This window comes from Plasmodium vivax, chromosome 8 (assembly GCF_000002415.2).
Source record: "Plasmodium vivax chromosome 8, whole genome shotgun sequence".
NCBI lineage: Eukaryota > Apicomplexa > Aconoidasida > Haemosporida > Plasmodiidae > Plasmodium > Plasmodium vivax.
The window spans coordinates 373,531-388,439 of record NC_009913.1 but is presented as its reverse complement, the minus strand read 5'-3'; the positions used below and the strand labels follow the sequence as shown (position 1 = coordinate 388,439).

The 14,909-nt window shown below is 44.5% G+C and overlaps 1 protein-coding gene across 1 annotated transcript, besides 4 other annotated features; it reads right to left on the bottom strand.

Annotated features, from left to right (window-relative positions):
- Positions 1-631: 631 nt before the first annotated feature.
- On the bottom strand, positions 632-11,746 carry PVX_094600 (hypothetical protein, conserved; the record flags this gene model as incomplete). Its single annotated transcript, XM_001614338.1, has 1 exon — positions 632-11,746. One exon carries the CDS (start codon positions 11,744-11,746, stop codon positions 947-949), a length of 10,800 nt encoding a protein of 3,599 aa, XP_001614388.1. The 3' UTR covers positions 632-946.
- Positions 930-952: a microsatellite.
- Positions 1,560-1,619: a microsatellite.
- Positions 11,747-12,134: 388 nt separating the features above from the next.
- Positions 12,135-12,200: a microsatellite.
- A 1,847-nt stretch (positions 12,201-14,047) lies between these two features.
- Positions 14,048-14,069: a microsatellite.
- Positions 14,070-14,909: the final 840 nt, after the last annotated feature.

Here is a 14,909-nt window from a genome sequence, read left to right as displayed (position 1 = left end):
TTTTTTTTTTTTTTGCGCATGCTTATTGTGATTGATTCGGAAAATCCTCTCTGCGTCAGAGTGAGCACACGTTTAAGCTTCACACATTTGGGTTATCTCCCCCGGGGATTACCACGCAATTGCATTAAACTTCCCTTTCCGGGATAACGTAGCGCGAATGGGAAATGCCTTCTACCAGCTGCTTCAAGCAGAAACTGTGCACGCAATTCTCCCCATGTTGGTGACCCCCCCATGAGCAGCACCCCGCGCGAAGGACGCAGATACTTATGCACACACACTTCTCTACTCGCTGAACGCGAAAGTGGTTCCATTTTAACAAGTTAAACGAGTGGACACGAATTCGCAGTCGTTCACGCACACACAGGTGAGCGCGTAACGTTCGGGGGAGTATCAAAATTAAAAGGCAAAGTGAAGGAATAATCAAAGGCAAAAGCTGGGATGAAAGGTGACAACGAAAAACAACAAGTCTCATTTTGTTAAAAAAAAAAAAAAAAAACGCACAGACACTCGCATGGGACGCCTGCCCGCACAGCAGAGTGGACCCGAACTAGCCGTGCAGGTGTCTCTTCATCTCGCCTTCACCGCTATTTGGACGTATGTTCGTAAGGCTGGTCAGATTTACGAAGGCGAATGTTGAACCAATTGGGGATGGACTTAAAAAAGGGGGCACGCAAAAAAGGCAGCAAAAAGGGCACTCAAAAATGGCACGCAAAAAAGGCACGCAAAAAAAGGAACGTAAAAAGGGGCACACACAAAGCCGCACCCGGGGAGCGGCAAGAACTTAAAAATTGAAAACTTTAAATTAAAAAAAAAAGGGAAAAGAAAACATGATAAATAAAAGTTGACGCGCGGGCCACCAACAGAAACCCTTGCGGGGGTACCATCCCCCCCCTTTTCATTTCCTCCCTGCGTGCTGTTCGAACGCTCCCCTGGCAGGGAAGCCGCATCAGCTGTTCAGGCAGGTGCTGCAGTACCAGTCATTTTCCATATCGGGGGGATTGTCAATGGAATACTTGCAGCAGATCCAGTGGTACCATTTTTCACATTTGTCACATCCAATCCAATTAAGTCCGTCCGCTGGGGAACCATCACTGAGTTCTTCATAAAAGCATTTGCAAACTGGGCAGTAAATTTGTTCCTCCTTTATCAGTTCTTCATTTTGTCTCTGTGGTTTTTCTTCCTTTATTTCATTTTGGTTCATTTTCACCATTTCGTTTTTGGCACCTTTAGCCTTTTCCGCGGAGTGTTTATCCTTACTGACGATAAGCTCGTTCAGATGGTATGTCGTCGTATTCATATTAACATCAAACTGCGCAGCAGCATTGGGGTTTTGCGCACGGCTGCTGCTTATCTGCGTTGGGTTTATTAGCTCACCTGGCGCACTTAACATGCTGCTAACGTTTGGTCTTTCAAAATTGTCCTCATTGTTTCCGTTTTTATTTTTTCGATACTTCCTTCTTTTCCTTCCATCCGCTTTGCTATTCACATCCAGGTTGACACTCAACGGACTGGCATCATTCAGAAGATTCTTCTTGGCCACTTCCTCATTCGGGTGCAGCAGATATTTCTTTCTCTTTCGTTCTAATTGGCTATACTTATCACTTTTGCCCGGAAACACCTGAGGGTTGCTTCGGGCACTACTTCCAATTCCTAGATGGGCCAACTGTGCAGCGTTTTTCATGTCCTCACATTTGGCGTCGAAAAAGGGGTAGGTATTATTGGGGATCACATTAGCACCATTGTAATAGGGCATCATCATCATGTTTTGGTTGGGAGGGAACTTCCTCATTTGATTTATAAAGCTATTGCTCACTATACTGTTAATTTGGGAACATGCCCTGGAGTTAAAAAAGGAGACATTTTGAAAGGACCGAAGTTCTTCTGTTTCATTTTCGGACAACACAGAGACTGCACTTTCGGTTACGTTATCGTCAACAAAGGAGGGGTGGTCGTTTTTGAATTTTCCACTTATGCTTGAGAGAGCAAAGGGATTTTTTCCACCATCTGATTCTCCCTGCAGAGCGTTGCGTTTATCTTGCGCTAAGTTACTACCATCTGTTGCTCCTTTCCTTCCCATGATGAGGTCCGAAATGTGGTTCGCCCCCAGTCGTGCGTCCTCTCCTTGCATGTTCTTCTGTGCATGGGATGGGGTTCTAGAGTGGTGTTCAATTAGGAACTTCAAATCTTTGTGAAAAAATGTCTCGCTGTTATTTTCATGAGAACCACCAGTGTTGTCCTCATTGTGGAAGATCCCCGCTGCAATGTGCTCCTCATCGAGATCGTGGCCTAAACCCGTTTTCTTCTTGTGGCTTCTTTTAACGTCATTGGACAAAAGATGGGTAGCTTTCCTCAAAACGTTCAGTTGCGTCCTTTCGAAAATGGTATTGAGGCAGGGGTTTTCTTCTATCTTGATGGGCTTCATCAAATGGCTAACGCAGTTTTTGTTTAGCTGCTTGAAAATGTAGGTGCCCATTATGAAGTTATACAGGTGGTTGAAGGGGTAGTCCAGGAAATTCTCAAAAAAGAACAGCTTATTTGTGTTAATAAAATTGACTAGCGTGTTCTTCTTACATGACTGGAAGGTGTGTTTAAAACAGTAGGCCTTCTTAGGGTTGTAAATATCAACTCGACCAAAAAAATTGTCCATTTTGCACCCTAATAGAATTCCACAGGAAATATGAAAGGACACATCACAGTCGGTGTTGCTGCACGTGATAACTATCCCATGCTTAATTCTGCAGTAACTGCATACCTTTTTAATTGCCCCCGGTTTGGTCTCGTTCATGTTCTTTTTGCAGTAAGCTGTATTAACATATTCTAAACATTTTGGGTGCACAAAAAGGAGCTCCTTTTTGGCCTTATCTTCAAAGCAGTTTAGGAATCCATCTAATCTGGGGCAGTACGTGCAGAAGCCTATTTTTTTTTTTACTTGAAAATATTGGCACCTCGGGCATACAAACTCCGCATCGCTGTCATTCCTTTTGCCTCCATCGTGCGTGTGTTCCTTTGCCTGCTCAACCTTTGACAATAAACGTTGGTCCGGAGCTTTACTATCTTTTGAGTTTCTCCTCTCCCGGGGTTCGTCCCCCGCTTGTGCGGCCTCCTCCCCGTGGGCACTCGCCGGGGCGGCAGCATCAGCGGGGTTAGCGGGGTTGGCGGTGTGAGCGGTGTTGGCGGTGTGAGCGGTGTTGGCGGTGTGAGCGGTGTTGGCGGCATGAGCCGTATCAGCAGCATCAGCAACATCAGCAGCATCAGCAACATCAGCAGCATCAGCGGTAACCACCTCCGCACTAACCGCCCCCGCGTCGATGGAACCATTCCTACTTCCATTTTGTTTCTCCCCAGACTGGGGCCCCTCCGACGGGTCAACGGTCACTTTATCCGTACCAGCGACAACAGCCGATTCTCCCACTTTACTTTCACTATTCGCATCCGCTGCCGCCACGCCGTCATTACAATTCGTCGTGGCATCCGCTTGCGCTTTGTGCTTATTTTTGCTTGGTCTTCCCACTTTGTTGGAGCGCGTGGGGTTTCTAACTCGTTCGCTCGTTTTCACAACTGAGTGGCTGGGCGGCTTGTACTTCACCCCCTCGTTGAGGTAATTCTTTATAATGTCAATGTTCATTCTGTGGCAGCAGAAGTAGCAAATGAACACATTGCAGAGGGAGCATTTCTTCAGCACGCTGAGCGAGCCCAGTCTGCGCTCCTTTTTATTCTCCAGATGTTCCCTCAGGTTGGACCCGCAGGTGTAGTTGCTGTTATCGTGGCTGCTGTTTCCGCTAACGGGGCCGCCACTCCCGGGGAGGTTGCTATTTCCCCCCTCCAGCGCGCTCGCGTCGCCCCTGCCTCCGGGCTTCTTCTCATCCCTCCCCCTCTGTGGGTAACTCGACTTGGACAAGCACACACTGCACAGCATCAAATTTTTATTATTCAATAGGGACAGAAAATGAAGGAAAAAGGAAAAAAAAGAATCGTCATCTTGGTAACTCGCAATGTTAATGTGATACTTCTCCAGGATCAGCTCCGACAGCCTCCTCAACTGGAAATCATTAAAATGAGGGTACAGTAATAAAATATTTTCAAAATTTTTTAGCTTTTTATACTTATCGCTCAGTATCACGCTGTTCAATTCTTGTAGATCCTTTTGCATGTACAGGAAATCGTGAGTGAGCAATTTCAGGAGGGAATCCTCATCCAGCATGTTTTCGTTATAAATATTTTTGAAGCTGCTTATGCTTATGATGTTGTTGCACTTGGTGGTGCTAATTTTGTTTATCGTTTCCAGGTCGAATAGGTCGATGGCCGTGTTCTTCGTTCGGTTCTTCTCCTCCAGCTCCAGGAACATCTTCCCCTGCTCCTCATCCGCATCGGGCAAGCAGGTAGCGGTTGCGGTTGCGGAGGGCCTCCTTCTCGCCCGGCCCGAGTCCGACCCCGCGCTCGCCACATCGTTGCGCTCCCTGGACAAGTGCTGATCGAACGCCTGGTACAAATCATTAAAATCGTCGATCACGCCAATGTTCGTCTGCAAATTCTGGCTATACTTATCATAATTAAAATAAACGAATTTTTCGAAAATGGAAAGAGATGATAAAGACAACAAATTGAACAATTTCATGTCACTTATTTTGAGGTAGGATTGCAAAATGTAAGCGTCAAACACTTTGGATATGTTTACTTTATCTTCCATTTTATTTTTATTAAATTCTTTTTCGCGAAGGATTTGATATTTCCTTAAAATTTCGGTCGGCGCTTTTCTCTGCGAATGGTTGGAGCAAAACAGAACTAGCTTGTTAGATTCGTTCAACTCGATGAGATACTTATTGGAAGATGTGGCACAAGATATGTGGTAGTACTTACAGCAGTCGGCAATGTTACATTTAATTATTCCCGTGCTGTTGGTCCTCAAGCAAAGGGAGCATTTATATTTGGTTTTATCCCTACTGCTAATTTCAATTTTGTCATTAATTACGCAGTTACTTATTAAAGCGCAACGGATGTGGCACCACTCGTTTTTCTTTTTGGTCCTCTTGATGGGACCCCCCCCCAAGTAGAAGGAATCAAATTCGCAAATGCAGCAGGTGGGGATTTTAAAAACGAAGGAGAAGTTCTTGCTGTGGTTGTACTTCAACAATAGGTTATTCTCATCCGAGTCGTTTTCATAGAAGGGGAAATTTCGGTTGATAAAGTGGGACAAATCTTCACTCTTTTCGCTAAAATACTTCTGCGCAATGAGTGTTTTTTCTTTCAGACTCATTTTGATATCCCCGTCGTTGCTATCCTCACGTTGGTGGAACTCAGCTTGGCTCTTTCCTTGGCTGCTATTCTGGTGGGCATACTGACTGATGTCACAGTCCGTTTCGCTCTTAACGTGACTACTATGGTGGAAGGGGTACACGTTTAGGTTAGCGCTGGGGGTACTGAGGTGGCCACTATTATGGCTCAAATTGTTACACGTGCCTTCCACATGGTTGTCCTCATTTTTACTGTTGCTCTTATTCATACTGAGCATTTTAATTTTGTTCAATTTGGTGCTTCCCAGGGGTCTGCCTCTTTTTCTGACTACCACATTTGCGTTAGCATCATTCGGGTTGCTACTCTTCTTGTTGGCATTTCCCTTTTTGGCTCTCAATCTATTTCTCCTCTTTAATTCTCTCTTCGATATTTTACTATGGTGCGAATTTCTATCCCTCTTTCTCCTATCTCCCTTTTCCTCCTTATCCTTTTCCTTTTCATTTTCCTTTGAATCATCCGCGTCACTTTCTTCCAAATTTTCGTTTATGAGGAAGGGTTCCTGCCGGAACATTTTAAGATGTTCAGGGTTTAGTGCGCTCACCTGGGGTGTGTGCATCGCCTGGCCATAGCCAACCAGGTGACTACTACTGCTACTAGTACTACTACGGTTACCTTCCTCTCTCCCTCCTCCCTGGGGAACGGCCTTACTCACAATAATGCAATTGAAAAATATTTTGTACTTATACAAATGGGTGTTCTTCAAAATGACTTTCTCGAAAAAGTCATGCGAGTCTTTAATGTCTACGTTGTACCTCTCCTTGTAAAGCGAAACATCCCTATCGATGTTGAACAGAAGCAAAATGGATTTGTGTTTATAAATTGCACTGGTGGGGTGGTTCCTATTTATGGTGATTTCCTCCGGGGGGGTGTATTCCTTCAATTCGTTCTTTATATCTAAAGAGGAGTTACCAAGTTCGTCACACGATCGGGATAGGTATTCAATTTCTTTTTTTTTTCTAGGCCCACTTAAATTTCTAATAATTTTAAAAGCGGTGGAATCTTCGATGAACAAAATTTGGTTCCTCAAGTAGGAGCATAATGGGCAGATCCACTGTTCGTCCTCCGGATTTTTCGCACCTTCTTGGTTGGCATTATTTTCGCCACTTGCACTTGGGGTTGCAATGTTCGTGCTGTTTACCAGGTAGGGTGGCGTTGGGGTGGCTGTCCCTCCCCTTTCGAGGACGCCGCTCTGCTGATTTTGCGGCTCATTTTGGGTGCTTCCCCCTAAGAGGTCCTTCAAAACGGGGGCTTCGTCCTTCTCTTCCTTTTTCAGCGAATCCACTTTTTCGATCTTCACATTGGTGGTACCTTCCCCTGCGGAGGTTGGGCTCGAATTTTTATTCGCTCCTCCGTTGGGATTATCTCCCTCGTTATTTACTTCGTTCGATGCCTGGCTTGCAGCCTCCACTTTGAGTCCGCTCCCGTGCAGGTTGCTGCCCGAAGGGGCCTTCATCTCAGCATCGTGGCTGACCCCATTTTTGCCATCCTCACCCTCCGCTTCGTCATTTCTACCGGCTGCCCCAACTTCGCCACATGTTGAGGCGGTGAAAATGCTAAGGGGCGAATTAAAATTTACGTAACAGTCGGAGAGAAGCGACTTCATTATGTTGAGGTTCACCTTCTTCGGTTCATTCTTCTTACTCGTGCTGTTGGGAGCCCAAACGGGTTCGTGCGGCTTGCCGGATGGCCCCTCCGATTCGTTCTTGTCCGAATTTTGAGAGCTTCTCCTAACAATGTTATAATTTTTAATATTCCTCGAGCCGGTGCAAAACGAGTGCATGGGCGTGTAACAACAGTCGCAGAAAACGATGGGGTTATCCTCCCAATCCTCCCCCAAACTGCAAATGTTGCACAGGGCCTTTTCGGTCCAACTGTTTGGTAACTGAGAGCTGTTGCTAATTAAAATTCTTAATTTGAGCAAATCTACAATCTGCTTGGACAGGGTATACGTATGTTTGGTGTTCAACTTATTCTTCAAATACTCATTGATGTAGAAGTTAATCATCTTGTCCTCTATGGAGTACCAGTATTTGTAGGGCTTTTTCTTTTCGTTCTTTATGCTGTCTAGCAGCTTGGTGAGGATTTTCCTCTGCTCCTTTATGTTGTGCACGTACCGGGAAAACAGCACGCAGATTTCCTTGTTGATGTTCTTCATGTTTCTCGCGTCGTTCGAGCGGCTGGCAATTTTTGCGTCGTTTGAGTGGCTGGCAATGTTCGCGTCGTTCGAGTGGCTGGTAATGTTCGCGTCGTTAGCGTGGCTGGCAATGTTCGCGTCGTTCGAGTGGCTGGCAATTTTTACGCTCTTCTCATTGGTCTGGCTGACGATTGCGCCTCCACTGCTCGCCCCCTCTGCAAATTCTGGGGAACCCCCCTTGGGCTGCTCACCCAGTGGAGTGTTATTATCACTGGAGATGCATCGTGCAGCTCCCTCCTGGTCGTTCTTAAAATTCTTCTTCAACCCAGAGGCGGAGGAAGAAATCCTCGGCTTCATTTCACCCCCCCCCGAGGTACTCCTCTTCACTAGCTTCTTCTTCCGATTCTTTAATTTGTTAAAATTTATACAATACGCACGTGCCGCCTTCTTCGTGACAGAATTGCTGTTGTTGTAATTCACATTCAAAATGTTCTTTCGGTACTTGTCCAAATTTATATTTGTTAAAATGAACTCGAAATATATGTTAGATTTGTACTGATTTCTTTGCAGCGAAAAAATGGAACTATTAAACGGCACCGTGGCTTTATTCGGAATGGAGAATTTGAATTTCCTTAGAAACTGAAATTTGTAGTACTTTTTTTGCTTCTTTAAAAGTAATTTTTTCCTATAGAGGGATTTCCTACGGTGTTCTCGATACACACTTTGGTGTTTTTTTTTCTTCTGGGCTCCTTTCGAGTTGTTACTGTTACCCCGGTTTGTACTACTCGGTGGGAGGTCTTCCTGGTTAGTCGCTCCAGGGTCTACCAGCTTCCCCACTGCGCAAGGGGTTCCATCATCAATGGGCGGCTGCACCTGCGATTCTTTGTCCTCGCTCACGTTGCTAGGGGGGCAAATCTTTAGCGACTCCTGCATTTGGCAGCTAATCGCAAGGCTGTGCTTCTCCTCATCTGCGCTTCTTAAACGGTTCGCTTTTCCCACTCCTTCATTTTGTTCATATGACTGCTTTCTCTCACCCGTTGCATCTAATTTTTCCACTTTTTCGGCTGGAAGAGGCTCCCACTGCGCCGCGGCATCTGCGTTCTCCTCCTGCTGCTGCGGCTGCTGCTCCTCCTCCCTCACGTCGCTGCCCGAATGGTCCATCTGCGCCTGTTCCGATTTGCTGCACTCCTCCTTGGCTTCACTGCTATCCACATTATTTGCAGATTCGTCATCCTTATGTTCGTTGTGCACCTTCTTCGACTCTGCGTCGGTCAGTTCCAAGCTATTGGTGTTGTTGTCAAATTTGTATTTTTCCTTCGCCAAGTTGTCCAGGCTTTTATTCACACCATCGTGTTCAATTTTGTTCGGGTCATTTGCCTCTTCCTTTGGGTCCATCGTTAGAGGGGCACCATCTGTGATGTGTTTTTTTTTTTTCTTCTTTTTCTTCTTTTTCAGTTTTTCACTAAGGTCATTACGTACGGATAGGCGTTTTTTCCTCTTCCTAATTCTCCTGCATGCTATCTTCTTATTGACATTTTTGATGTGAATGTACTTGGACTTGGCATTGGTCAGCTTCAAATTTTTTACCTTATAAAGTAAATTTTTATTTTTCTGCCTTTCCCAGTAGGGCAAAATATTCCCCAGGATAATTGGCAAGGAGGCATAATTCTTCAGTTCGTCCAAAATGCTGTTGTAGCATTTTTCCTTATCTTGCACGGACATCTTAGGGTTCAGAATGTTCCTTCTATCGCCAAAGGTAATTTCGGTAAGCAATTTGGCTAGTGCTTCCTTCTCGTGGAGGTCCTCTTCCTCTTTAAGCGGTTGTTCCTCCTTACCTGTGTTTCCATGCGCACCGCTGTTTCGCTTGACAAAGGCTTTTTCCCCACCGTTGCTCTTTTCGGCATCTCTTTCGTTCTCATCATCCGCGTTGCTTTTTTCACTAAAGTTGTAATTCTTGGGGATGTAAATCGAGATGTGGAGTCCATTGGGAACGGGTTTGTTCTGAATGTAGGGCAGCTTACCCACCCCATCATATTTCTTGTTCAAAAAGGGGTTAAAGAAATTGGAGTCCTGTTTGCCCGTTCTACTGGTTCTAGAGGGAGTCGTCCACTTTTCCATCTGCGATTTGGAATGTTCATCATTTTCGATATTTTTTTTTAACTTTGTTTCGCTTCCCTTTTTGGAGGGAACCTTCAAATTCTTAGATTTAAACGATTGGTCGAAAGGATCACCCATGTTATCTTCACCCCTTTGTAGCATCATCACATTTTCGTAATTTATCAAATCGGCTTGGTGGTAGAACCCTTTACCATACATTGGAGTGTGTGGGGGGGGCATAAACTGCTTTCCATACAGCATATCATTTTTGTAAGAACCAATTCCGTGGCTTAAACTGAGTTGGTTATTCGATAGGGGATAATTCTGCGTTGGGAATTTATTGCCTCCCTGCTTGTCAAAGAACATCGAAGAGTGTTCTTCATCAATGGCATGGTTCAAATTGCTGTTCATGTGGAGATGCTCCAAATTGATTATGCTTTTATTATTTTGCGTGTTTCCAAAATTGGGAAGATTTCTGGCCCCCGATTTTTCGACGTTACCCCGATTGTTGCTGCTCAGATTTGTGGCAGCTTTTGCCCCGTTCTTCCCCCCACTGTAGCTGTCCTCTGGAGGGCCACTCAGCCCCGCTCCCTTGTTCGCGGGATTAAACATCCCCCGAGTCACATCCGAAAGAGCGCAGGGGAACATGTTCATTTCTTCACTCATCTTGTTGTCGAATTGGCTGTTCATCAGCAGTAAGTTGTTGTTACCAAAGCAGTTGTTAAAGAAAGGGTAGTTGTTGGGGAAGGCCTCAAAGTTTTGGAAGTTATTCATGCCGCTGTTGCCCCGTGTTTTCGTCGGGTCAAAATTGGCACCGGGTATATTTTCCCCCAAATGGTTCGCCATGCTGGGGGTGGATAAGGTGCAGCCCTTTAAATGGTCAGCCACTTCGCTGTTACTTCCCGTGTTGGAATTTCCCGCGTTAAAGGGGTGAGGAGCACTACCGTTGGGAAAGCCTGCCTTGTTTGCTCCGCTCAATTTCTTACTCATTAAATTGTTGGAGTCGTTTCTTCCGTTCGGGAGGAGACTCGCATTTGCGCTGCCAATTGCTGCACTGACGCACGCATTCGTTTCATTAAGCGGCGCTTTATTTTTCGCACCGTTATTCGCGTCCTCGGCCAGTTTGCTAACCTTCCAATCGTTAATTGCCGACACGACATTTGTAACTGGGGCTGCGCTGTTTGGAGACGAGCCAGCACTCGCATTCGCATTCACTTCGCTTATCCCTTTCCCCATTTTCTTAAATTCTGGCACCACACCTGGTTCCCTGGGGGTACTTTTAAATTGGGCGTAACTGAACATGTGGCCACTACTGCCATTGTTGTTCACGCCATGACTACCACTGCTGTCGATGATATTCACAAAGGGGGTGTTGGCATTCCTTACGCTCACATGGTGAGTTCCTCCCAAGGGGGAGGAAACGATGTAGCCCAGAGGATCCACATTGTGAGGATGGCCATTTCTGAAATTCTCCTGAATGTCAAACATGGGGCCATTTGCAAGGAGGTTGGGAGGACCGGGCAAGGGGAACCCCCTCATGAAGAAATTGTTTTCCTTCAGATTACTCGGCTGAATGTGGCTGAAATTTCTGCCCATACTGAAGGGGAATCCACCGGGGTGACCATTCCGTAAATTCTGATGATGCAAGGTATTCAATAAAAATTCATTTCTCGCGAATGGCATAAATTCGATAATGCTTTTTCTTTCTTCACCTGATTGGGCATTTTCATGATTGGTAATTTTTTTATCTACATCCTGTTCGTAATTTTTTGGAGTAAAGGTGAAGAGGTTTTCCTCCTTTTTTATTTCATTCACAATATCCACAAAGGGGATGACCGCTTGGTCATTTTCGTTCCCCTTTTCATCTTGCTCATTTTTAAAAATCAAATTTTTATTTTCAGAAATGTAATCGGTAATGTTGGACGTTTCATTATTTCTCTCATTTGGATTTAATTTTATTTTTACGGAACTGGAGTAACAGTTAATGTTTTGGAAAATTTTTTTATTAATTTTTTTATTTTTTATTTTGTTACAAATATAATCTGTGCATTTGATGTGGTCTTCAAAGGCAGAAATTAATCTCTTGTCAAAATTGGAGAAGTACTGATTGTCGATGTTGGTCCAGAATTGATTTTCGTCTACATTTTCGTTTTTTATGTTTCCCTCCCTCAGGGCGTTCATCACGTCGTTGTTTCTCCTTCCATTAGTTCTTCCCCTATCCATTATAAGTGTGCATATCACGGGACGGGGGGACGCGGGTTGGCGCAATTGGCGAGGTGCTCCGGAAGTCGCACTGCAAGTTGCACTGCAGGTTGCTCTACGTGCTGCCCCGCGTGCCACTTCCTCCGCTTCTGCCCCCTGCCGCGGACGTTACCCCGTGACACCCAAACGTGCGCATACGTACGGGCACACGCGCGCTCGCCTACATTCGTGCGTACACGCGAGCGGTTATGCGTGCTTGCACAGACCAGCTTCTCTGAGTGTTGTCGCGCCAAGGGTGATCGCGGTGCGTGTGCTCCATTCAAGTGAGCTCGCGGCGAGTGTGCTCTATTCAAATGCAACAACGCATGCGCAGTCCTCGAAGCGAAGTTGCCTAATGGAACTGCCACAGGTACACGCGCAAAGGTAACTCCTCTCGCGCAGTTGTATACACGCACATGTATACAATGCAAAAAAAAAAAAAAAAAAAAAAACGGGGAAATACAAAAAGAGTTCGCAGGTATGCTACTATGGAGATGCGTTAAAACAAAAAAGTCACAAGTATTTTTTTTTTTTTTATTTTGAAAATTTTTTTCTTCCAACTTTTCAGTATATATATAAAAAAATTTTTTTTTTTCATCAATTCAGCAAATTCGCGTTTTTCCAAAATTTACACAATTGAACAGAATGACAAGTGAAAAAAAAAAAAGGGGGGGGAGAACATGGGGAATGTATTTTTTCACTCAATAGTTTTCTTAACAATGCGCGCGTTTCTATGTGTACAATTCTGCTTGCATATGCAGAATGCGTAAAGGGTGTATGCTGCATAAACGTGTATATCCTCTAAATGAGCTGAATACAAACGTTTAACAATCTTACACGGTCACAAACATGCGCATACATACACACGTGCCCCACGTACGGAAGTGCATATGTTCAATGTGCATATATACATACGTTCACATATGTGCATGGTAGAAGTACACGTATGTATGCGCATCCACACAGGGCGCAGCGCACATACGTTCACTTTCCAAACGCGTAATTGTAAAATCGGATGAAACTGCGAACCGCAGTTAATCGCGAAAAAAAGGAAAAAAAAAACGAAGCAAAATAAAGCAAAATGAAGTGATACGAAGCAAAGCGAAGCAAAATGAAGCGCAACAAATTGGTACGATTTGAAATTAAAAATTTCAAATTGATCCCTTAAATACACACAAAAATGTATAAAAAATTGCGTTCATTTTTAAACTCTTAGGAAATAAATTTCCCCTTTTTTTTGCCATTACTCCACACGCGCGTATACAACATAGTGTACATTATTGTTAAAAATGTACCAAGGTGGGAGGCACGAAAATTTTCCATTCATACATTCATGCACTGTGACACCCACAGGAATTACATGCCACATGGTGAAGCGCAAGTCCCCTGGTATTTATATTAAATACGCGATGGGAAAGTGTACTATACGCTGTTGGGGGAGGGAAGCACTCGCGGGGAGGTCGCTTGGGAGTGCCCCCTGGAAAGTGCGGCCTGGAGGTGCAACTCGGCAGTACAACTGGTGGGTATAAATTTACAACGTAAGTGCCAAGTTACGGGCAAAACATAAAGGTGACATATGTTTGCGCGCCGTACATCCGCGCAGCATATATATTTACGTAGCATGTACTCGGATAAGCTTATACACGTGCGGCATTACATGAACAGTGGTACATATATACGCCTCATAAATTGGGAACAAAAAAAAGGTTAAATTGAAAAGGGCTAAAAAGTGGTACACTTAAAGTAAAAAAGGAAATCAACTGAAAGGAGAAATTTTCACGTTAAAAAAAAAAAAAAAAGTAAAATAAAAGCCAAAGCGGTAAGATAAAAGTCAAAGCGGAAAAATAAAAGCCAAAGCGGTAAGATAAAAGCCAAAGCGGTAAGGTAAAAGCCAAAGCGGTAAGATAAAAGTCAAAGCGGAAAGATAAAAGCCAAAGCGGAAAGATAAAAGTCAAAGCGGAAAAATAAAAGCCAACGCGGTAAAATAAAAGCCAACGCGGTAAAATAAAAGCCGCCAAAGCGAAAGTAAAATCGTTTGTAAAATGCGTTCAAAAAAAACAGCAAGATTAACGAAGCAAAATCGCAGGCGTTACGTGCGTATGAAAACGAAGCAGCAAACCGCGCGCGTAAATTTGGCTTTTCTTGGTTCGGAACTCGCGTATTTATTTCCGCGAAGGGTTGCGCGGTGGTGGCTACGCGTACGAAGGGACCCTACCACGTATACAATACATGTTTACGTATATGCGCGTTTGTAAATATTGACCGACGCAACTTCGGGCCTGCCTCTCCTCTCAAGCGCTGCATTCCATTCCGTTCATTCATGGGGGGCATTTCGCCACGGAGATGTAATTCCTCTGCGTGCTTTTACGCGATGGCAATCTGCACGTGCCTACGTTTTATATGCGCACGAATCCGTAAGGTGATGGCTTTAAATGATGCAAGCAGCGCGATCACCATTATTTTGTAGGCATACTTATTACGTGCATACGGGGAGAGAAAAAAAAAAAAAAAACGCCGTACAAAAATGCTCCCTTCAGAATAAATAGCAACCAAAGGGAACGCAAATGCGGCTGCAATTGTTGTTGCAATTTTGCGTAAAAATATTGTACATTTTTGTTCGCCAATTGGCCTAAGTTCCTTTTATATGTATATATATATATATTTTCGCGCTAAGCACGAAATTGTACGCTCTGCAAAAAGAGGGGGAAAAAATTAAGCAGAGTGGACTAGCCATATGTAGCAAAACACATGTCATCAATTTCTGTGGTTTTCTAATCTATGAGGTCGCCTCTTAGTTCCTTAAGAAACGTGCGATTGCCAGGGTGCACGAACAATTTGGTAAGGCGTATTCACTCAGGGAACACATTCCCCCGTGGTTTACAGCTTCCAAACCACTTTAGCAGCTTCGTAGATGGCGAATTAATCTGAACTTGTATTAAAAAGGCAACCAAGTGGTGGCGAACGAAATTTGCAGTCGTGCTGAGTGAAGGTCGTCTCCCCTTGTGGTGCTTCCATTTAGCAGCTCCATCACATCGGGGCATAACTGTGGCAATAAGGATGTCCACACGCGTGAACATATGTTTAATGTTACCAAGATGGTTGCAAAACTGGGGCTGTGAAAATTCTGCAGGTTTCTACGCTCATT